The 24965-nt window shown below is 37.4% G+C and overlaps 3 protein-coding genes, 1 long non-coding RNA gene and 1 other non-coding gene across 6 annotated transcripts; 2 read left to right on the forward strand and 3 right to left on the reverse strand.

Annotated features, from left to right (window-relative positions):
• Nucleotides 1-61: 61 nt before the first annotated feature.
• Nucleotides 62-136, reverse strand: Trnat-agu (transfer RNA threonine (anticodon AGU)). Its single transcript has one exon. It is a non-coding gene; the product is annotated as a tRNA-Thr (tRNA).
• Nucleotides 137-1283: 1147 nt separating this feature from the next.
• On the reverse strand, nt 1284-17778 carry LOC113664949 (adenosine deaminase). Of its 2 annotated transcripts, XM_089208391.1 has the most exons (11): nt 17406-17778; nt 17051-17268; nt 15497-15558; nt 14872-15000; nt 13312-13559; nt 12541-12668; nt 7391-7462; nt 5822-5923; nt 5667-5734; nt 4716-4845; nt 1284-2156 (listed from the first exon to the last, which is right to left on the reverse strand). In XM_089208391.1, exons 2-11 carry the CDS (start codon nt 17075-17077, stop codon nt 2067-2069), a joined length of 1056 nt encoding a protein of 351 aa, XP_089064517.1. In that variant the 5' UTR covers nt 17078-17268; nt 17406-17778; the 3' UTR covers nt 1284-2066. The 2 variants fall into 2 exon arrangements, with proteins under 2 accessions (XP_089064517.1, XP_089064511.1); XM_089208385.1 differs by having other exon boundaries at nt 17051-17711.
• LOC149052935 (uncharacterized) lies at nt 10276-11631 on the forward strand. The gene is made up of 2 exons (XR_016187343.1): nt 10276-10567; nt 10900-11631. It is a non-coding gene; the product is annotated as an uncharacterized LOC149052935 (long non-coding RNA).
• An 864-nt stretch (nt 17779-18642) lies between the features above and the next one.
• On the reverse strand, nt 18643-19998 carry LOC113664950 (uncharacterized). The gene has a single exon (XM_027180579.2). The coding sequence runs from the start codon at nt 19996-19998 to the stop codon at nt 18643-18645; it is 1356 nt and encodes a 451-aa protein (XP_027036380.2).
• An 834-nt stretch (nt 19999-20832) lies between these two features.
• Nucleotides 20833-24403, forward strand: LOC113664967 (mitochondrial inner membrane protein Mpv17). Its single transcript, XM_027180597.2, has 2 exons — nt 20833-21351; nt 22954-24403. The coding sequence occupies exons 1-2, from the start codon at nt 21270-21272 to the stop codon at nt 23430-23432; spliced, it is 561 nt and encodes a 186-aa protein (XP_027036398.1). The 5' UTR covers nt 20833-21269; the 3' UTR covers nt 23433-24403.
• Nucleotides 24404-24965: the final 562 nt, after the last annotated feature.

The following is a 24965-nucleotide window of genomic DNA, read 5'->3' on the forward strand; positions in this document are numbered from 1 at the left end:
GAAGATCATCGCAGTATATACTCAACTTAAGCAGTTGAGAAATAAGGCCTGAAAAAAATTCAGGCCTGAACGGGAATCGAACCCATGACCTCTGCGAATACTGGTGCAGCGCTCTAACCAACTGAGCTATCAAGCCAACTGGGAGCTGATCAATTGTGAGTTCGTTATATACCCGTAGATGGAGAAGGTGTGATAAGAATACATGAAAGTCATATATTTGTACTGTGGAAAATACATTTTAAGCAAATGAAGATCATCGCAGTATATACTCAACTTAAGCAGTTGAGAAATAAGGCCTGAAAAAAATTCAGGCCTGAATGGGAATCAAACCCATGACCTCTGCGAATACCGGTGCAGCGCTCTAACCAACTGAGCTATCAAGCCAACTGGGAGCTGATCAATTGTGAGTTCGTTATATACCCGTAGATGGAGAAGGTGTGATAAGAATACATGAAAGTCATATATTTGTACTGCGGAAAATACATTTTAAGCAAATGAAGATCATCGCAGTATATACTCAACTTAAGCAGTTGAGAAATAAGGCCTGAAAAAAATTCAGGCCTGAACGGACTAAAGAACTTTCTTTACCCAAATGGAGTACTGATTTGGACAATGGAATTAGTAATAACAGCAAATATAAGTGAAGTTTATACCTGAGCTAAGTGGCCAATGCTGCCTGGGCTGGCCTACTCCACCCTGTATGGTTGTACCAGTTCATTCCAAAGTTACCACCCAGGTCTCCCTGACAATTCAACTGTACCCACATGCACCTTTGGGAGGAGAGAGGGATCGTGAGCATAAAGTATTTTGCTCAAGAACATAACACAATAACCAGGTCTGCACAGCTGACCGTAAGGCCACCGAAATAGTTAATATAGAATAGTAAAAGCTACAGCAGCTGGGAAATAAGTTGTAGTTTACCTTTCTGCATGAAAGTTTTTTAGTGGCTCGGTGCTTGAGAGTGATTTTCACTTTCTTGAATATTTGCTCAGTATTACAAACTAGCTTTAATCTGCAAGAACCCCTGTCTCTCACAACTGAACCATTTCAACATCAACATCTGTTAGCAACACAGTTTTCAAGTTGAATTCAACACTGTCTATTGCTTTCAGCATGGCTAGATACTGTTGAAATTGTTTGTCTGCTGGGCTTATAGCCAGCAGGTAGTTTTACATATATGCTAACAAATTCGTACTGGACTTTTTCTCCTTGATTGAGCTTTTTTGGTATGAAAACACTATTGCAAAAACAAAATGATCTGGGGATTAAAGAAGGAAACATTCTTCAATTTAGAGGAAAGAGATTTATTTCTTTTTAATATGAGCTCAAGTACTACATTTACAACAGTAATATAAATAATGATAGTGAGAATTTCAAAACTAACAACAACTAAAACACTTTTTCTTACATGGTTTTTTTTTGTTTGAGATTAAAATAAATTTCCAAGGTAAAATATTTTTTATCTATAATTCGTGAGCATTTCAGAAATCAGCCAGCTTTCTGAATTTTGAAGTAAACAACCCATAACCCACCTAACCCTTTCTAGAAAAAAATATAAATATTAGGTTAATCTCTTTGCTAATAACATCTTCAAAAATTTTACATCAAATGCAAGGAAATGGATGGCACATTTCCCAATAAGACTAGATCCTAACATATCTAACAATCTCAATTGGCAAGTTCTGCTCCAGACAAAATGAATGACAAAAAAAAGAGAGATTCATGTGCTTGGATTTCATGATATAGAGATGTTCAGAAACTGGAAAAATAGGAAACAGAAGAATTGGTTCCAAGTGCTTGTTTGGCCAAGAAGACTGGATATTAACCTCTTTGTGTGTGTTTTCATGGACTGAGACAAAATGGGGGAAAAAAAACTTTGTCAATGTCTCCTCATCTTGACCTTGTGCTTGGATAATAACCCCACATATATTGTTATATCAACTATAGTAATCATTATTGATTTGTGTTAATTAAAGGATCAATCTATTCCAAAGACTAATTTCGACAATAACCCTACATATATTGTCATATCAGCTAACCATCATTGATTTGTGTTAATTAAAGGATCAATATATTCCATGGACTAATTTCAGTCGCTCAATAAGGTTGTGCTTCTCATTTTCCGGAAGAAATGCAGATCTTGCAGCATTAAATGTCTGAAAAACACAATGATATCATGTATGCACCTCTTTGTTATATCAATACACTTCTTAGGAAGAAAAATAAGTTAAAAAACTAATGGCAAGTGTGGTAAAACATGTTATGAGCAAGCTAGGGTGCATTTTACATGCATGTACATTCCACCCAGCAGGCTAGAGTGCATTTTACATACATGTATATTCTGCCCAGCAAGCTAGTGTGCATTTTGCATACACATATAATCTGGCCAGCAGGCCAGGATGTATTTCACATACATGTATATTCTGCCCAGCAAGCCAGGATGCATTTCACATACATGTATATTCCACCCAGCTGGCTAGGGTGCATTTCACATACATGTATATTCTGCCCAGCAAGCCAGGATGCATTTCACATACATGTATATTCTGCCCAACAAGCCAGGATGCATTTCACATACATGTATATATTCTGCCCAACAAGCCAGGATGCATTTCACATACATGTATATATTCTGCCCAAAAAGCCAGGATGCATTTCACATACATGTATATATTCAGCCCAACAAGCCAGGATGCATTTCACATACATGTATATATTCTGCCCAACAAGCCAGGATGCATTTCACATACATGTATATATTCTGCCCAACAAGCCAGGATGCATTTCACATACATGTATATATTCAGCCCAACAAGCCAGGATGCATTTCACATACATGTATATTCAGCCCAACAAGCCAGGATGCATTTCACATACATGTATATTCTGCCCAACAAGCCAGGATGCATTTCACATACATGTATATTCTGCCCAACAAGCCAGGATGCATTTCACATACATGTATATTCTGCCCAGCAAGCCAGGATGCATTTCACATACATGTATATATTCTGCCCAACAAGCCAGGATGCATTTCACATACATGTATATTCTGCCCAGCAAGCCAGGATGCATTTCACATACATGTATATTCTGCCCAGCAAGCCAGGATGCATTTCACATACATGTATATTCTGCCCAGCAAGCCAGGATGCATTTCACATACATGTATATTCTGCCCAACAAGCCAGGATGCATTTCACATACATGTATATATTCAGCCCAACAAGCCAGGATGCATTTCACATACATGTATATATTCTGCCCAACAAGCCAGGATGCATTTCACATACATGTATATTCTGCCCAACAAGCCAGGATGCATTTCACATACATGTATATTCTGCCCAACAAGCCAGGATGCATTTCACATACATGTATATTCTGCCCAACAAGCCAGGATGCATTTCACATACATGTATATTCTGCCCAACAAGCCAGGATGCATTTCACATACATGTATATTCTGCCCAACAAGCCAGGATGCATTTCACATACATGTATATTCTGCCCAGCAAGCCAGGATGCATTTCACATACATGTATATTCTGCCCAACAAGCCAGGATGCATTTCACATACATGTATATTCTGCCCAACAAGCCAGGATGCATTTCACATACATGTATATTCTGCCCAACAAGCCAGGATGCATTTCACATACATGTATATTCTGCCCAACAAGCCAGGATGCATTTCACATACATGTATATTCTGCCCAACAAGCCAGGATGCATTTCACATACATGTATATATTCTGCCCAACAAGCCAGGATGCATTTCACATACATGTATATTCTGCCCAACAAGCCAGGATGCATTTCACATACATGTATATTCTGCCCAACAAGCCAGAATGCATTTCACATACATGTATATTCTACCCAACAAGCCAGGATGCATTTCACATACATGTATATTCTGCCCAACAAGCCAGGATGCATTTCACATACATGTATATTCTGCCCAACAAGCCAGGATGCATTTCACATACATGTATATTCTGCCCAACAAGCCAGGATGCATTTCACATACATGTATATTCTGCCCAACAAGCCAGGGTGCATTTCACATACATGTATATATTCTGCCCAGCAAGCCAGGGTGCATTTTGCATACATTTAACTACTGCTTATTAAGCCAGGGTGCATTTTGCATAAATGTATATTCATCCAGCAACTCAGGGTCCATTTTGCATTCATGTCTATTCTGCCTAACAAGCCAGGGTGCATTTTGCACACATTTATACTCTGCCCAGCAAGCAAGGGTGCATTTCACATACATGTACTGCCTGCTCATTCCCGCCTGCCCATTTTTTCCACTGAACATGAGCTTGCCATAAGCTAATATTCATTGCTGCTGGAGTTTAAAATTATTATTATTGTATGAAGCAACTGGACTGGACTGAATGTCGTAAAACCAAAACCAAAGTAATCTAAATGGCCAATTAGAAGAAAGGAAGATAATTTAAAAAGCCAATGAAATTCACTTACCTACTAACATGTACACACATAAAAACAAAATAACTTGTGCAAAATGTGGGAAAACATATATGACCTAATTGTAATTGGTTTTAGTTTTAGTTTCAGTGCAGAGTAGGGCTTCATTACACCCAAACATCCTAATCTAAACTCCAGTGCTCTGTTTTGTGAAAGAGTAGCTTAACTATCACGCAGCTTTGCATTGCAAAAGCCAAGAAAGAGACAACATAACATACCGCTTGGGTTAATTCTGCAGGGGTCAGTCCAATTTTATTAAAAGCAACGCCTTGTTCAAGGTCCACTCTTGTTTGGCAAACAAGTGGATCATCTGAGTTAATGGAAAAATTTACACCATCCTCAACAAACCTTGAAACAAAGAACACTCAATATTAAAATAAAACTAAATTAGAAAAGAAACACAGGATATTTGCTCAAAGCCACATTTGCAACAATCTTGTCCAGTGAAAGGGATCTTACTCCTTTTGGACAAAGAGTAAAAGTAGCAATAACAAAAAGATATCATTTCAAAACCGTTAAGTTAAACAAGCCTTTTCATACAACCTACATATTATTGGGTCCACTTTACATTGCTCTAATGGTTACAATTTAATCTTCAAATTACTAAGGATAACAAGGAACACTTTCACACAGATAGGCATTAACTTTTTTATAACTAAGCAATTCTAATGAAGGATAAAGTTAAATTGACTAACTATACAGAACTTAAGATGTGGTATCCTAAAACTATAAGCTAAATTTTCAATGTCAGTGTCAACAAAGCTAATCTTGTTTGAAGGACAGCAGATAGCTTCTATGGTCACCCATCCCCTGCTGCATACATAAGTTTTTACTTGTAGAGATCTATCAAATATATAATAATGTAGAAAGTATATGCAGGTTACATATTTTTCTCCCAGCACTCAGAGGCTCACTATAAAATTTGCATAATTATATAATAATAACAATAATAATGATCATTATTATCATTATTATCATTATCATCATCATCATCATTATTACTATTATTATTATTATTATTATTATTATTATTATTCTAAATTAGCCGAGTTCACAATTAGCAAAAATTTTAACTCCCAACAAATGAAGCCAATTTATCTCTTGGACCAGCTCTCTTTACTTAACTGTTAATCTAGTTCAGAATTTGTTTTTAAGAAATTACTTCCTACCTTCTTAGTGGATGTGTTTTGAAACATGGCTTTACAGCACCAGTTAGTATACTTGATGTAGGACACACCTATCAGAGGGCATCAACAAAGAAAATTCTTGTCTTAAGAACAATACTCAAATTTTCAAAGCCTTCATTGCAATTTCTTTTTCTAACCTCTAGGTGAATTCTTTCGTTGACTGTTCTCCGATAGAGTTCAGCATCTTGTATGACATGATATCCATGGCCTATTCTTTCAGCATGAAGGATGTCTAATGCCTCAACAAAAACAAAATGTAAAATGAATGCTAGTGATTGATTGATCACCACACAAATTCTCAATACTTCCCATGCAAGGGAATTAGGAGTGGCATTAAGGGGTGCCAGCATGATGGTCACCCCTTGCTATTAGCCTGCAAGCAGGCCTTCATCACTAGGGTTACAGGAAACATGTTTCTCTGCCTGTGGGAAGATTGGAGACAAGGTTTTCCTGGGGTCTGGCACTAATACTGACCCCTTTGCAGGCCTCTTACCATCTACAAATGGTTGCATATTCTGCCTTCTCATAGAAAGAATGAAACCAAAAGTCCACTCTCCTGCATTTTCAATGTCTTTGACTCCACTTTGAATCCCATTGCATTATGGTTGTGACTAAAAGTGGGACTCAGGGACGTGGGACTCAGGGACGTGGGACTCGGGGACAGAATAGTTTCAATGCAGGGGGTCTTGAAACTGTTAAAAACATCGTGGGCAGCTATGGAGGACATTCCTGGTAAGTAACTGTGTTTTCTTCTTGATCCTTTAACATCGATGCCTTATCCTTGCTAAAAAAGAATAAGGAAGAAAACACAGTTACTTACCAGGAAAGTCCTCCATGGTTGCTTATGATGTTTAAAACCCCCTGCATTCAAACTATTCTGTACCCAGAGTTCTCATGGTCAGACAGGCAAGCAAACATATCCAGCCAAACCATGGATGCTGGAAATCATCAGCTACTACTGACAAGCTCTCCAGCAGTCATTACAGACCGAGACCACTGAAAATTATACTTTACAAATTCAGTGCAAATCAATTCATTCAGTTTGTTTCTCAAAAGTCTAGAGGGTTGCAATTCCCAAAGCTGTTTTTTTCATGTTTTATTTCAAAATGGATTTATGCTATAACTACCGTAATTAAAACTAACATCTGTTAATTAAAACAGTTTTGAATTTCAAACAATAAAAATATCAGAAAATGAAACGAAGGCTTGCACTGTTATTCTCCTTAGAGCAACAGTTTAGAATATGGCTTTAAGCCTGTTAAGCTATTATAACTTTCAAGAAACTCTCCCGTTGGTCTCTGTCTGACCTTCTATGCCACTGGAATGCTGGCAGAAAAAGAATGTTGCTGTAGCAACTCTTATGATGTAAGCTCTTAAAATGAATAGGGTAATGATTTCACTTCAAACCAACAAATTGCGTGCCGGCTTGTAATTGTGCTCTTCATTGACATATTGATTCTGAAGTTCACATAGGCTTCCTAGCTTTGCTTTTGAGTGATGAAGATTATTTTTTTAAGATATGTTAACATTAAGGCAAGGAAGACATATTTACATGAAAATAAGGGAAGAACTTTGATGCTCACCATTTAAGAAAGGTGGTCAACAATAAATGGTTTTCTTTATATTCTACAATGAATCTGGAAATAGCTCTTGGATGGATAACACATACTTCTGGTTTAAAATACTTTTGTTTTAACAATACTTACTATTTTCACATTGGAAGCTGGGCCTGCTTCTCCAGCATGGACTGTTCTATGTATATTGAGCCTTTTAGCTTCCTGCATAAAAAAAAGATTTCTTTCATAAATGGCAGACCTACTATGTCAGTAAGACATTTACAGGGTAGACCAATCATGCCATCAACCAGAAAAAGGGAAATAGGTCAATAGTGAGCTTGAGGGATTGTGAATATGGAATGTTAGGGACACTAGCCAGAAAGCTCGTTTTTATTTAATTGATAATTGATTAGTTTAATTATTTCTGTTATCCTAGATAAGAACATAGTTACAAGTTATCTGTTTGTTTATGTTTCTATTTGTTTTTGTAATTGGACCTTTCAGTGCCACCACGTGCATAAAAAAGCAAGTTTAGTGTCCCTATAATCAGTTCTTCGCAAGTTTTTGATTGGTCTTCATGAACTTTCGACTTTTCGATTTAAACCTTTGGCACAAGCGGGACCAATATGTGAGTAACTTTGCAACTTTGTTTTTTCTAATTTAGTTTTGCAGCTTTGGGTGAGAGTATACAAACAGATATTTTGTTATAATATGATGTATTTTGAATCGAATCAAGATTTAAAGGCAAAAATTGTGTCAGATTCAAGTGAATGCCCACCATTTAGATAATAATGATAGGCTGTTAACCAGCCACCAAATTCTTACAATTTTTGTACTTTAATATAGTTAATGTATTGGTTTATTTGTATTGTTTTATCATCATTTTAATCTCCTTATTGGCATTAAGGCCTAGCTTTTTACATGCAATTTTTTATTATGTTTTTCGCAGCATTTCTTTTAGATTGATAGATCTTATTGTTTCAGTTTATAATCATTCAATTAATTGATTGACTGATTGTGAGATTGGTCATGAATTGTAGTCTGTGGATTGCTTGCAAGATTAAAGATTTGTGTAAAGGTCAACTTTGGTCTATTACATTTCAATCTCAATCTGTAAAATAGCCCTAAATACCTCATTAAACATGTCTTGGGGTGACACTGCCTGAAATCTTCTGAATTAGATTTTTGGTTCCCACAAGTGCTACATGGAATTATGTCCCTCTAAATTATTATAGTCCACACTACACAGAAGTTATTATACATTATGTTATTTCACAAATATTTTGCTTTTTTAACCCCATATCTTAAAATCTAAGTTATTATATTGCTGGCAGTGCTCTTGGGCAATATCAATCAAATCCTGTGTTCTGATTGGCTACTCAAGTAAGCAAGATTGGCCCATTTTGCCTGCTTGAGATTTTCCCCTTTGATCACATACAATAAAAAAATTTACTTGGAGCAGACATACAAAGTTTATAATTTTTGGACAATATCAGCCATAGAGTTGCAAAAAGCAGCAGGAGACAGTCAACAAACAAAGAAACGACTCCTGTGGGTTTACTGTGCTAAAACCACAGTTGGCTTTCTTTCAGGTCTCTTGAAATAAACATGTCTTGATTCTTACTAAAATGACAGATCTCTTTTGCCATATAATAAATCCTTCATTTACCAAGCTTATGGGGTCAAGAATTGGCTGGACATCACACTATGAACTGTAGTTTTATGAAAATTCCATGAATTTCATGTGAAAAACCCACGAAGATCATTTCATGGCCCATGAATACTGCAAAATGAAATTTCATGGGGTTATTTTTAGCCATGAATTTTCCATGAATTAGGGGAATTTTTTTCATGATCCATGAATTTCTTCAAAGTCAATTTTTATGACCCATTGATTTGCCATGAAAGTCACCAGAATTAATTTCATGACCCATGAATTTCTTTATATGCCTACTTTCATGACCCATGAATTTCTTCAAAGTCTACTTTCATGACCCATTAGTTTCCCCAGAAAGTCATCAGAATGAATTTCATGCCCATGAATTGCAATCAAACAGCATTTCATGGGCTAACAATTTATTTGTTTTGGGAGAACAAAATTAATGGGCCATGAATATTTCCTGAAATCTGTTGCCCATGAATTTCATTGATGAATCCATAGGCCATTAAAAGTGGTATTAATGAGTTCATCACAGTCACTGATTTATTAACGAGCTGACTTTCATGATCCGTGGAACTGACTTGTTATAAATTTATCCACTGATGGAATTTTGGTGTACAGCGCGAAAACTGTCGAATGAAAATGTCCCTAAACATCTTAAGTGGCCTTTGTTAACGTAAAATGTACAGGAAATCACAAAACAATGACTAAAAACAATGGATCTTCAATTTGCTCCTCTGTTGAGACAAATGGGGCTGGAGGCAATGACCCAGATGTTTGATCCTCACTTTGATTTTTTGGGGCCTTTTTGCCTTCGCCATGCCTGGACGACTTTGTTGAATTTTTTCTGCCTCACTGCTGGCTTTGATTGTTAGCCATGACTCTGGAAACCTGTTCAAGGCCTTCTCTTACATTCTTACGGCTGAGGAATCTTCTAGGGCTTTTCCAGTAAGGCACCTGCAGAGTACAGATGCTTAAGTTGTACAGCAATGGTACGCATTGCATCTACACGAAATGTGGAACAAAACAATGAAAAATCAATCACTTTGTCACCTCAATTTGGAACTTTGAATAGTGTGCAAATGTAACCTGAAAAAAATGCTATTTTTACCTCGTTCATAGAGTCGCCGGTTAACAGAGTCAGGCCATCTTCTCAGTCGGGATGAAACGTTACCTTCATGTATTCATTGAGATCGCCTTCTACAACATCGTTGTTGATTTCGTGATCGCTTTCACAGGAATCACTGTCGATGTCAGCTCTGACTTTCTTGGACTCTGATGTCCTGTCGGTTGTTACTTGCTTCAAATTCCAAATACCGAACAGCTTTTTGTGCTGCTTTATTTTGTAAGATTACAGACGCAGCAACGAAACCTCTTCGGAGTCATTTCGTAACGTCGAACACGATTCCCTGTGAGGTCACTATGTGACCGCTGACCTATGATGGCTGCGATGACCTAAGGTCACCACGTGAAAGTACACGTGATTTACGAAGAAGTGGCGGTTTTTTTCGTACCTCGAACGGAATGGTTCCATTCCAATTGCATTTCTCGTAGTGTTTGTGTAGCAGTCTCTTTTTTTCCAGATCAACGCAATGGACCGTCTGAAAAGTTTTTTCAAAGAGGTTTCCTCAAGATGAAGTTATCGATATGCATTACAACGTGATGGGGTAAGTTCAAGCTTGGTCATCTTATTACGCGTAAACATCGGAGCACGCACGCTAACTATTGATTTAACTTGAAAATTTTTATTCTGTGATCATCTGGCGAAACATCACAAGAGTTTGTATGGAAATACTTACGACCGTTCTTAGGAATAAAAAATACAGTCAAATTCTGAATACGAAATACCTCACCTCACTTCCACAGTGCGTCGCTTAATATCTGACGGCTTCATGTTGAAAAGAACCTGTTTTGGCGAGTTATCCATTTCTAGGTTTACTACGTACATAAGAAAGGCTCTTAGATAACTGATGATGTGCTCCCTTTATTTTGCAAACAGTGAAGAGTGTTGGTCTACAAAACTGATGAAAGGAAATGCAAACTTGCTAAAGCAGCCTATCTTGGTCCAAATGATGATGAAGATGCAAATAGTTATGATAACCGAAAGAAGGATGGCACATTCAGGTGGCCAAAACAGAGAGACACTGACATAGTCAGCCATAGATATATCTTCACACATGCAAGAGTGCAGAAAGTTGGTAATTGTTTTGTTGTTAGTTACCTTGAGAGTATTGATCACAAGTGTAAAACATATCAAGAAATTTACATGAATGCTGTTACATAAATAGACATTACAATAACTGTCCATAACATTTTACACATGATTTTAGACGAAGGAAATGATATTTGAAGTTTAGACAAAATACATCAAACCAGTGAGTATATTTTCAATAATTTCGTCCAAATATTTTTCACATCAAATTTATTTATAATATACCTTCAAAATAGTTTAAATAAACAGAAATATAGGAGCAGAATCTGTCTCCACAAGGAAAATCAGTGATATCAAAATAGAGCTAAAAATCATTAACATCTTAATTTTATGCAGAAAATTTCATACCAACTTTTTTATTTAAGAAAGTGTAAACTGAATTATCACAATTTTGGAATCCTAAAGTAATATTTATATACAGCTGGTGAAACAAAATAAACTATCAGAGAATCCAGACTTCTGGTCATGTCTTTCATGTGTGTGTGCTTGTACAACAGGACCAAGAAGTTTCACAGATAGGTTAGTTCTTCAGTGTATAATTTAAGTGATAGTGTATGTATTACAGTTGTGGTGTACTGCAAGCTATACACTATAGTACAGTCTTTGGTACAAGAAAAGTGAAGAATTTTTAATTCCAAATTCATAGGGTTTCCAAAGAATTTTCATGGTGCTTGCATATTCCTAACAACCCCATGAAAACTAACTGGCAATTAACTTTCATGTGCCATGAAAAAACCATGTAGAGGCCATGAAAATTCAAGGAAAATTTTCATGGTCTATGAATTTTTAACATATTCACAGGATATTCATGGGTCATGATTTGCTGCAACCCATTAAAAACTAGTGAACTTTGACACCATGAAATTTTGGGCTTGAAATTCATGGGTTTCTCAGTACCTTTGAAAAGGCCATGAAATGCCATTTTCATGGGTATTTCATGGCTTCTAGGTCACTTTACTCAATATTTCATGGGTCGTGAATATGGAAATTTTCACAGGTTTTTCATGGGATTTTTCAGGTCTTTTTCATGGCACTGAGACCATGAAAATGTCATTGATTTAACCATGAAAATCCTGTGAAAAATCTGTGAATTTACAATGAATTATTTCACAAGATTTTCATGGGTTTTGAGTTCATAGTGTCAGCCTTGTTCTTCTTTTGCATTTTTAGTAACCTCCATTTCATCTCAGTCCATAAAAACAGAAAAAAAGAACTTGGCTACTATCCAGCCACCTTTACCTCATGGCCAATAATGCATCTATATATATATATATATATATATATATATATATATATATATATATATATATATATATATATATATATATATATATATATATATATATATATATATATATATATATATATATATATTCTGGATATATCATGACAACCATAGCCACAGACAGATGAAAAGTACAACGAGACCTTATAAGCAATCACATGTCCTTCCATAGCTTGTCCATCCCACACTGGCTCATCACCAGCAATATCAATTCCTACCACTCCCTCATTTGCAAATTCCTGGCAGAGGGACACAACCTCCATTGAACAATCTTAAAACAAACACAAATTTAATTATACACATGCATAATTAATTAGCATTAAAGAACACATCCACTTTTCTAAGGCAATGACTGTATGTCTGTTGATGTTTAGATTTCATACAACTTGGTAAACTTGTTTATTTAAAAATGCCAAGTTCTTGATTTCATAATGATACAAGAAGTTGATTTCTACAAGTGTTTTCATTTGATCTTCTCAAAAAGTAATCTTAGTTTTTATGATACTTCAATGTGTTTGTAAATTTGTCTAAATCTGTTCTCACTTAGCAATAAGATAACAGTTTATTAAAATTTGAGTAACACATTGTTAAATAAAATTTAATTCATTTCAACCCTTATTAACAATCAATGTGTTCAGGAGGTGGGGAAGGCTGGCAGCAAACCCAGAGAAAAATTGGAAGGTATTCCCACAAACCTTACATTGGGTTATCACAAACGAGAATTGCCACATGGAGGGTGAAGTGGGAAAAAGCTTAGAAGAAAAGTTCTAGCAAACTGCAAGGTGATTCCTGCAGATCAAGGGCTTTTTAGCTTCCTCTCATTGAAGTTGAAGGCCACAACTCACTATCAATGATAAATTTCTGTGTTAATTAACCAGCTGAATAAAATCTTTTACATGTCATCTATACATTACCAGGGAGGTGACGCATACAACAGAGAATGGAGCAAGCAATCACACCAAAATCTTCAGCTCCTTTTTTCAATCCTCTATTCACTGCTTCCACTATAGCTTTTGGGGACACTTTTTCCTGGTCTGGAAAGGCTGAGTTTTCTGTACAAAGGGCATGAGGACTGTAACGAACTTCAAAGTACAGGACACCACATGCTGCCTGGTCTTCACAAAATTCATATGCTATTCTCTCCATTGCTTCAGTATCATTTCTAATTTTAAAAAGAAAAGTCAGGGAAACAATCATTGACTTTCATTAGCAAGAGTAAGTAGATCATTGTGCCGCTTTCAACCACTTCAAAACTCTTTAAAATCATAATCAAAGCTGAACTCAGTCAGTTAACCCTTCAACTTCCACAAGTGACCAAGACAGAATTTCTCTGTACAAAATCAACACAATATCAAGCCGGAGAGTGATGAGAATTGAGAAAAATATCAATCAGGGATTATTAGTAGATCCAATACCAGACTCTCCAGACCAACCTCATAAGAATTCTATGGCAGACAGTGAGGAGAATTATTAATGAGATCTTGAGAGTGAAAGGGTTAACTGATGTGATTACCTAATCAGTGCTGTCCACACTTTAATCATAACCATTACAAATTCCTCAAATATTATCGGTGCATTCACAGCTTCATTTTTTACCAATCATTCTGTACAGTTGTGATGGGACAGTGTAATTGAACAGTTGGCTTTAATTGCACCCCTGTAATCGGAAGTTGAAGCAGCCAATCATACTCAAGTCCACTCAGCTAATCCACCAATCACAAAAATGATCAAAATAACCATAGCAACAACAACTAATCCAAAGAAAAACTGGGGAATTTCCAAAATGGAGGAATTCTTAACTGAAGACATAGTCTCCACTGGAGATATTTGTTCTAAGTGTATTTGTTTTTTCAGAAATTGAAATGGTTATGATTAATTGGTAACAGGACTTCTTGTCATCCATATTCCATCTGTGATCATATGAGTGATTACCAAATCAGATTCCCGCTTCGCAGTTATCTGATTTTGTTAATCACTCATATGATTACAGACCCAACTGGACTACACTTGGTCTTATTACCATTATAAATAGAATGCAGTCATTGATTTCATAGTAGTCTAGTATAAGCATTTAAAGCATGACATGCAAAACCCATATCATGAAGAGGACAGGTGAATCTTGCCAACAAGAATTGGCTCCACCAGAGAGCACTTGTTTGTGGCTATACATGGAATATGAACTTGAGAAACTGGCACGAGCAGTTTGGAAATTGTACTTTGTAGCAACTTCATTCTGAGTTGTGTAATTCATGAGTTTTTTGGGTAAGATTACTGAAGATGCACCTAAGACACTTAAAGTTCTCAACATTTTCTTGGGGTGGGGGAAGGGCAAAGCATGCCTCCAAATTTCCCTTATGAATGGGACCTTCAGCCATACATCCAGTGGTTGGTTTAACAATTGGTTAGGGTGTGTACAAATGATCAAAGTTTAAAGTTAAGTTCTGGTAATGGTGGGTTGAGTTTGTGGTACTCACCGAATAAGAGGGTAAAAAATTTTGAAACATTCCAAAAAACCTGCCAAAGTTGATGGTTTATTTAGACTAATGGACACATAGTCCTTTAAACAACTCTCATCAAAAGAAGGTAGCTGATATTGCTTCTTCCTGTAATTACAACCAAATAAGTAAAATATTCACTTGTGGATCTAATACTTTCCTATTTGTCTTTTCACTCCTAACTGCGAATTGCCACAAATAAATCTAGCCATGTCTTGTGAAAAGCAAACCTTCAAATACCCTATGACATCAGGCCTACCCTCCCCCCATCAGCAAAAACTTCATATCTTTTTTTTTCAAAGGGTAATGCCAAACTTAGCAGCATATTTTGTGCCTTCAGAATTGTATTTTCTCATATTGTGTTTAACACTTCCTAAGTAATGTTGACAAAATACTAGGCAACCATTTTGAAATTTAGTGCTTCAGTTACAACCACCTTGTGCTAAGTGATTATAGCAAGATATGATGCAATCTTTTACCAATCAAAGCACATGCATTTCTATAATCATCAGAGCAATTATATTATTCTGTAAATAGCCAGTCCCCTTGCAGGCAAACTGTGCCCAAGCAAGGACCTCTGCAAGGGTGACCATAAGTGCATTACTTTGCCAAATCGATTAGGGTCTGTATCCTAATGGCTCCATCAAGATGAACATGCAGTTCTACCTGGAAAAAAAAAAAAGGAAAAAAAAAAGAATAAAAGAATAAACAGATGTCCTTTATTATATGATTACAGTGCTCATGGGGCTGGCTGTTTCGTCCTGACTAGCTGGGCTAATTATTAGACATATAGACATATGGTAAAATTCAGAAGGATTGCGTAAAAATCCATGGGAAATCATTTTGATTCAAGTTACTGCAAGGCTTGAGGTATAGAAATTTGATCAAGTCATTGGGAGTTGAATGTACTCCAGAAGTAAAAGCATGTGACGAGTTTGCCATTAAATTCAAATGGGACTCCCAAAGTTTCTAACAATGCAAACACTTGCTGATCTTTATATATTAGGTCATTAACCAAACTAAACTTGCCATTCAGAATGCAGCTCTCCTCCCATACATATTAAAGTAGCTAGGTTTAGTGTAAGGAAAATGCATTATTTAACAAATAGATTCCAAGTTGCCGTGCATCTGTTCAGTAATAGATCACAGATGACATCAAAATGTGGTAAGCTACCACATTTTGACGTCATTCGTGATCTATTACTGAACAGATGCATGGCAACTTGGAATCTATTTGTTTTATATAATAAAGAATTAAAATATACAGAAAAAAAGATTTAATGATGACATCATCTATATGTCTGTCCTTCAATAGATCATAAGTGAGAACCAATCAGAGTGCTTGCATAACTGAGCTTATTATATAATTTTGTATAGAGTAACATGATACATGAAACAACACCTCCAGTCCCTCCCAACTTTCTCTGGACGAGGCCCAAATATGGACACAAATATGGCTTGACTCTGATTTATTTTGCCAAACTTCCAGAAAATTTAATTGTAATAACGACTTACTTAAAAGCTATGCTTGAGCATCAGGAGAGTGTTGAGTCTTAGAGATGTTTCTGAATTTAACCTTGACTTGAAATACAAATATTAACATAGTATCATCGATCGCATTGGATTAAATTTCAATGACTCAAGATCTTGGATTTAGCAACGTGGAGTTTGAAGAACGAGAGTAAACATAACGAGTGACTCAAAGAAAATTCTAACTTTCACTGATATGCGCTCTGAAGTTGATTCAAAACGAAGAGATCGGATTGAAAAGAGGCAAGGATTTAGGAAACAGAGATACCCGTCACAACACGTGTTAGCGGGTTTATACGTATCCTTAGACCGGCTACGCGTGTAAATCACTTCACATTTGCACAGAGTAAACTTATGTTTAAGGTAATCTTACACCGTGAAATCAAAGATATGAGACCCCTTTAATTATATGAGACCCCTGCAATGCTTTAAAAAAGCATACGGTTTAAGGTTTGTATAAACATTTAAGACGATAGGTTCACGTTACAGCTACGACAGGCTACGACAGACATGCTGTGAAACGTTACAACAGCACTACGAGATATATTTGGTTACTACGCAGAAATCGGCCGACGTGGCTAGTTATTTTGAAGTCAAACCTAAAATAACTTCACTCTCACCAACTTACTTTCGACTTTGGTTGTATAAGTGCCATATCTGTTCAACTTTCCGGTCTTTCACTTCACCGTCTTTTCACTTTCTTCTGCGTGACGAGTTGGATGACTGCGTGACTTTTGCACAACTCTTGTTCTTTAGGAAAACTTTGTAGGGGTAGGCTCAACGCTCCTTGCCAAGTGAGGGAGGGGTAGGAAAGGAGTTGCACCTATGGAGGTAGGCTGCAAGAAACTGAACTACAACATTGTAGATCAAAAGGTGAATAAGCTAACCTAATAAAGATGAAATATATTTTGAGCTCGGAAAGTTGGTTTAGTCTGTCTTGTTACGAAGGAAAAATTTTGGGTCCCCATGAATCCTTAAGAGACCTTCCGATGTCAGTGGTTAGTTTCAGCGACTGGAAAGACGTCGAGCAAAAAAAGAATATTGTATTTTATGTCAAGCGTCCCTTTGCCACACATCAACTTAAGCAAAACTTAGGTGGACAGCGTTGAGTTCCAGATGCAAACTGGAATAATTTGCTGTCGTTTCCGTACACGAACCAAGCAAATCTTGGTCTGATTTCACGTGGTTGCACATGCTTGTGCAGAGGACAGCTCAGTAAGGAATATTCAAAGTTTTAAACGCACGTGCTGGGCTATTGTTCAGCTTCCCATAAGATCTTTTTTTGTTTTACCCTGACCTCGCCGCTGTCACTGTCGTGGTTTGCAAGGGACTCATGCCCTACATAGTGCTTGGATAAGCAAAGGCAGAGTGTAATTTGATCTTTGTCTCATATTCTTGGCAAGACGAAAAACAATTTCCTCTTTAATTCCACTCTGAGGTCAAAATTAAGCCTCTCTCTGTTCTATTAATTCACATGCTGCTCATGGATACATACAATATTTTCGATGTCTTGAATTCGTCACAGAACGTAAAAAATTAACAATTTTTTTTACAGTAAGTTCATTTACCTTAAATATATAGGATCAATATGAGTATCTGGGCAACTGCCCACCTACCCCTCCCCTAACCCAACATTAACCCTAAGTTGTTATCAATTGACTGTTGTTGAGTCAGGGGAGGGGTAGGTGGGCAGTTGCCCAGATACTATACACACACATATATATATATATATATATATATATTCTTAATTTGGCTATATTTCATCATATGATTCTCTTCTAAGTATCAGTTGAGCAGTTCTGCTGGTTTCTTCATTCAATTGTTAAATGGCTTTTATGATCTATATTAAATTGAATTTTTTTTACTGATGCTAGGTGGCTTACAGCCTGTAGCACTTGTAGACTATTTACATTGGAATATAAAAAGCAAAAATTAAAATTGATCAATTGATTTTTGTGGTCAAAGAAGCATTAGATTATTACTTCCTTAACACAATAAGGTGACTTTCTCAAGAAAGCATTATATTTAAAAACTCAGCTAACAATTTTTCTCCGGAGCATTCTTATATTAAACTATATAATTAGATATTATATATTATTTACCCACGATGAAATAATATAATGAAAACAATTCCCTCGCGCAGTCTTTTTTAGCAGTGTAATGCGAGTTTAGGAGTTTTAAAAATTGACTGAGATGAAGTTTCAGAACCTGCGTATCATGTCATGCATGTATTCCACTCTCCTCTTTTGGCTCTGTTTGGTCTTGTAGAGAAACAGCAATATTCGCCATCGTATTCCAGTCTATGTAACTCATAGAAGGAGAGGTTACAACATGAGGAATGAATTTTTGGATCCGATCTATCAAAGGATGTGCGATATCCGTACCTTCGATCAGCCCAAATTTTTTCTTTTGGTAATATAAGGGTGTTCCTCGTAACAACATCAGAGGAAAAGCGACCAGCGAGCCATCGGTCGTCTCTTGAAGCTTCAGTATAGTCTGCTGGAAACTCTCTACGGTTTGCAGGGGCAAGCCAAAGATGAGGCTGACTTCATGCTTAATTCTACGTTGATTAACAAGTGCCAGTTTGTGTAAAACTTTCTCGGCTAACTTATATGTGTTAGCATTGCGCACTCGCTCTATATGTAGCAACTCTTCGGGGTCGAGTGTTTGCACACCAAACTCCAAAACTACTTCAGCTCCTGTAGTTTTGCTCAGGGACTCTACCTGATCTAAAAACGCCTCCGTGATTCTTTCAGGCCTGCACTGAAGGCTGATTTTTCCGGAAAATCTGGCACGTTCTAGAAAGTCAATTACCATGTTTCCGTTCAGCGTGTTAAAAGTGGGATCTAGCACAGCAAGATCGTGGACATTATTGTCGACGAACCATTCGATTTCCGATTGAATCCGATCCCTTTGCGAGTGCTGGATTTTAGTCCAGCTCTTATTTGCTGGCGAAGAAGGTGATGGATCTCTGTGCTGGCAAAATGAGCAGCTGTAAGGACAACCACGGGTCGTTTCCCAACGCATGAAGTGCTGAGGTTCTAATGTTCCGTCGAGGAAAGGCGACGAAAGCTCGGATAATTTGGTAGACGTATGAAAGCCCTTGTCTGGAGTGTTTGCTAAGTGGGCCCCTAAGATATTATCCTTCCCTTCCGCTAGTTCTAACACAGCCTGTTCTGCATACCCCCGTATGAATACATCTCCCTCCGGATAGTATTTTTCTAGCTCTCCTCTCTCGACGTAAGACACCTGAGGACCTGCAATAACAATCCGACCTGGGTAGTCATAATATTTCAGTTCGCGAAGAATCGTCTTGAGGAAAGGCTCATTCCAAACAAAGCCTCCAAACATGAGATCATATTTCGAATCATTGTACTGGCTCCAAATCGTGTCAAGGATATTCCTTGCTAACGGGTAAACCTGCACTTCTTGAGCGATATTGTACGAGTGAGCATTGTACTCGATTTTGTTATGGCTCAAGTGGCTGATAATACTCGCCACACCAAGCGACAATCGGGGATCCTTAGGCCGAATATGATCGAGGCTTATCAGTATTGGAATTCTAGATCGTAGCATTTTGCTTTGCTTTCAAGCAGGAGTTATATAATGGGCTCCTGGTTCAAGGCATTCCTTGAAAAGAACTTCGATTTTAACCAAACCCATTTTGTTTTCCTATGGCGTCATTTAATTATATTTCTAAGAAAAAGCGGAAGTTTCGCGCGCGCGCACTCCTGGAGCGCCACAGGCTAACCAACATCATCGAAAGGCTGTGTGTAGAAGCGTTACGTCCAAGGCCGGTGAAATGAAAGGAACTCCGAGCAATAACTGGCTGCAACAGAGAAAAAGAAATATTTTTTTGCCTGCTTTGGACCGTCCGATATATTCCCGCAAAACTTACACTATTACACTATAATAATAATGATAATAATAATAATAATAATGATAATAATAATAATAATAATAATAAACCCGACAGCTTGAATGCTGCAGGGGTTTAAAACAAAGAACCATCCAGTTACCAGCGTCTACCGCCGCCTTATAAGACCTGACGACCACAGTTAGCCTTTTGGCTATTTAGCCTACTCTCTTTAAATAAAGAATTGGCTATGCATGTACTACTAAGACCTCTTACTTTCGTCCGTTTAGCCTGTAACAGGCTCCCTTCACTGATCACCGCCTCTTATGACATCATCGACAGTGGCATAGGGAAAAGATAAATAAAACTCCTGGGAATGGATGTAAAAACCGACCTCATTCGTTCCTCGTTTTATTGTTTCCTTACCAACGAAACCGTTAACTGTTCGTAGCTGAACTTTCTATAATTACTGCACACATGATGTGCACGAGCTCAACCTTGTGAAAGTTATCAATTTCAATTTCGGGAGACTTTTTGCTTTCGGACATTAGCGACGAGGTGCGGCCTCCCCTCCTCTCCCCTACATGGGGGCAGCCAGTTTTCACTTGGGAATAGTCATTTGTGCAACTTTCGTTGTGGGGTAAAAGTCATTCGCAACTTTATTTCCTGTTCGAAAGTTATTTATCGTAGCGATAATTCCGTTGAAATCTCTGATATGAATTTCCGAACCCAACATTCTGGAAATCATTTGGTCCGAGTTCAAAGTTTCGTTTAAAATTTTTATGTTTCTATGGTAGCGGTGATGCTGGTTTATATTGAATATTGTACGGCGAAATGCAAATTTGACTCAGGCCACAATATATTCAAGGTTCACTGCTGCCGGTAATAACGTCATTCATATTTCACAACACAAGCAACTTGATAAATAGTTAGGAAAGCATCATGGCTGGGCTGTGAAACGTTAGTGTAACAACAAGGATTCAGTGGTGCCATGAGATTACCTCTTCGTGCTTGGAGATGGTACATGCGATGTTTAGAGATTCATCCGTGGAAAACTCAGCTCATCTCGACAGGTAGACTTTGACCCTTGAATCATTAATCGTTCCTAACAAGCTAATTTTTGAGGTAAATTAAAAAATTTGTGGGCAAGATTTATAATTTTTCAGCGGCTTGGTCATAAAAACCTCAAATTACTTCTCGGGTCTACGTTCCCAACCAGTGTTCTGCACTCTAACTGGGATTACGGTCTATCGAACGCAAGGTAATTAAATATTTGTCTTGACATCACAATAATTCGAAGAGTCGTATGTGTTTTTCAAACCACAGGCACTTATTTTTCTAATTTCTCATACATTTACTGCCACTCCACTTTAGGTTTCTCAAAATCTTTCCAGGTAAGTCAGATTTTTACTCTGCAGGAATTTCTAGTTTGCGTTGAAATTCGTTGTGGTATAGGAAGTCATCGCAAAATCAAACTCGTTCAGATTGAAACCGCGGCTCCTCGTGATCTAATTCGGTCAAAATTTGCTCTCACAGTCCTCTTTGCGAAGTACATACGAAATACATTATTTTCAATATAAAATAATCTTTTAAAGACAAGCGAAAACTTTTTCAAGGATCAGTTCCGAATCCTTGCAAGATATTTCAAATGCCGTCGACCACTCAGCTGGAGAACTTCTGGTTTTATGACATTACGAGCTCTAAGAATCACTTCAATCCTGATCAATCGTGTTTAGAAATGTTACATGGCCTTTTCGTAAAGCAGAATGGATTGGCCACCGAAAAATCAAGTGTATCTTTCAAAGTCTCGGAACTGTCTTACATAAAATCAGTGAACGCTGCTTACGGTAGCGAAGTAGAGAACGGTAAAGGAATAAGAATTATCAGGAAACTAAAATTAGTGTTCGTTTTTGCAACTTTCTTTTGTTTCAAAGACTTTCTCTAAAGCAGCATTGACGGTAAACTTTACACCTGACTCTTAAGTGTACATTAAAATCGCCGAAAATGAGTATGTGGTTCTTTACTTCGTGGCGTCAGCCTGCTTTCGAGCACAGAAATCTGTCACTTTCATTTGTTTTTGTCCCAGGGTCCTCAGTGGGTACGTTATATATGAGGACATAAATTATAGCCTAGTGTGGCCTACACGTTTCTTCTTCCGTGCTTCCCTCGTTTTCCCACTTTCCTTGGCTTGCGTATTTTATTTGCCAGGATTATTTTACTCACAACTGCCTGAAGTATTTGACCCGTCAGACTTCACTGACGTGGCTTACTTGATTTTACACAACTGCCCGTCCAGGGAAGGGAGTAGGTGGATCTCACTGTCTTTAGTTGTGGCTCTGTGAGGCCGGAGACCATTTTTTGCAGCTTCGTTCATTACAAGAACTCAGAAAATTACAACGCTGAATAGTTTTCTGATAATTTCTGTATATTTTAAAAAATCTGATGTTAACATTTCACATTACGTTATTCTACATTACTTACACACATACATTACACATACATGCTTGCCCGCTCACAATTGCCCATGATTCCCAATGCAGAAGAAGTGGTGGATTTAGTCTCGAAAAAATATCCAGAAGGTGAATCAGGTGGAAGGAGAAAAAATAAAGGGTGACACAAAAGAGGCTACTGACAAAAATAACATGGTGTTCTTATTTAGCTTGTTTTATTTTCAGGAGCACTTCTCGGAGCTGGAGACTTCATTGCACAACAATACGTTGAGAAAGTCCCATTGCGAGAGCATGATTTGGTTCGTACAGCCCGAATGGCGGCTGTCGGAACTGTTGTGATTGGCCCCATATTCCACGTATGGTACGCACAACTGGATAAAAGATTTGCTCGCAAAAGCCCTGGAAATGCCATCCGGAAAATGACAGTGGATCAAAGCATCCTGGCGCCTGTGTTTCTTGTTTTATTTTACGGTGCTGTCGGAGTCGTTGAACGTCGCACCATCAAAGAGATTAGTGACAAAATCTACGAGGAATTTTATCCCAATATGGTTGTGAACTACCAAATCTGGCCAGCTGTTCAGTTCTGTAATTTTTATTTTTTTCCAGCCCATCTGCGAGTGCTGGTTGTGAATGTTGTATCACTGTTTTGGAATACATATCTAGCATGGACTTCGCACAAGGAGTTGGAACATTCCAAGCAGTAGTGTTGTCTGTCCAAGAAATTTTTGTAGGGGTTAGTGGGGGGGGGGGGGAGGGGAGGGAGGGTATCACTGTTTTGGAATACATATCTGGCATGGACTTCACATGAGGAGTTGGAAAAAATAAAGACTAGACGAAGATGTCGAGAATCATAGATATTTTGTTTTGGAACGAAAACGTTGTATTGACAATTGAGATCAGTTGTCAGTTGTGTAGTGATTGTTGTTATACTGTTTTAGTGGTCTCTGTGGAACTGCAATTTAACTGATCTCTTTTAAGGTTTGAATCGATCAAAGTTTCATCTTTCTGGAACAGGAATGGACTTATTTAGGGGCTTTTACTCAAAATTTTCTTCGAAGATGCTATATTCTGCAATTCAAAATCCCCCTTCGATCAATTTCTAACCTGCCCCACCGATTTATTCTGAGTCGTATCACAGTCTCTCATTGGATGTTTTTCATGCCACAATTACCTCTGTTTTGGGTTGTTAGGGAAGCTTCTCTACTATGGAGAAGTAAGCTGGTTGAGGGAGTATTCTCAATTTCAATGATTTGATTTGTCGATTACGAGACGTCAAATCATCACAGGGGCATCTTCGCCTTCAATATTTTCATTTATGGCAAAGGTGCAGCTAATTCATGAATCTTTCCTTATCACGTATTTAAATAGTGACAGTACCTATTTATTTATTACTGTGGCTCGCAATCTTGTAAATAGATCGACGGCGTGGTTTTATGAAATTTTAATGTCATGTACTAACAAGAAATCCAGAAACACATCCAGACAACATAGCGGTAACTCAACATGCTTTTTATTTTTAACCTATGCGTGCGCATGAAATCAATTAATATATACAGTTAATGCACAGGCAGACCATAACATCTCGTTTGTACGTAATTTAGAGCTCATTCCGTAAACTGTACCATGTCGCGGCTTTTACGTCAACTGTAAAATTACAGGTATCAAAATTTTAAAACGACTCGATTTATTGTATTAAAATTCACTCAGCAGCGAAGCTATATCGCAAAAAAGAAAATCCCAAAGGTTTGGAAAAATCGATCGAGGAAATTACGAGACCTTTCCGAAAAACTCTTTAGCCGGATTTCTCCATAACATTAGCATAACGACAACGATTGTTGTGCCACAACCACTGTTTCAAACTTCAATCATTTGTGTGCTTTGATAGAAACCAATCGTTTTTTATGCCAGTAAACCGATGTACATGAAGATGGTAAATTTTTAATTGAAGGAAGATGTTATTTAGTAAATGACGCAGGCCTACTCGAAGAAAAAAGAAACTTCGAGAGCTGCTAATAGGACTCGAACCTACGACCCTCCGATTAGTGTTTTGGATGCTCTGTCACTGAGCCTTACGAGACTTAAGCTAGGTCGCTCCCTTGGGGATGAAGTTCCTGTATTCGGGAAGGACTGGAATGTCAATATGTGATAATAATGCGCATGAGTGATGTGTAAATGAACATGATAAATATTAAGGCAGGTGATTGAAGTGAAAAAAGATGTTATTCTGTGAATGAAAC

Source organism: Pocillopora damicornis, chromosome 1 (genome assembly GCF_964200805.1).
Source record: "Pocillopora damicornis chromosome 1, jaPocDami1.2, whole genome shotgun sequence".
NCBI lineage: Eukaryota > Metazoa > Cnidaria > Anthozoa > Scleractinia > Pocilloporidae > Pocillopora > Pocillopora damicornis.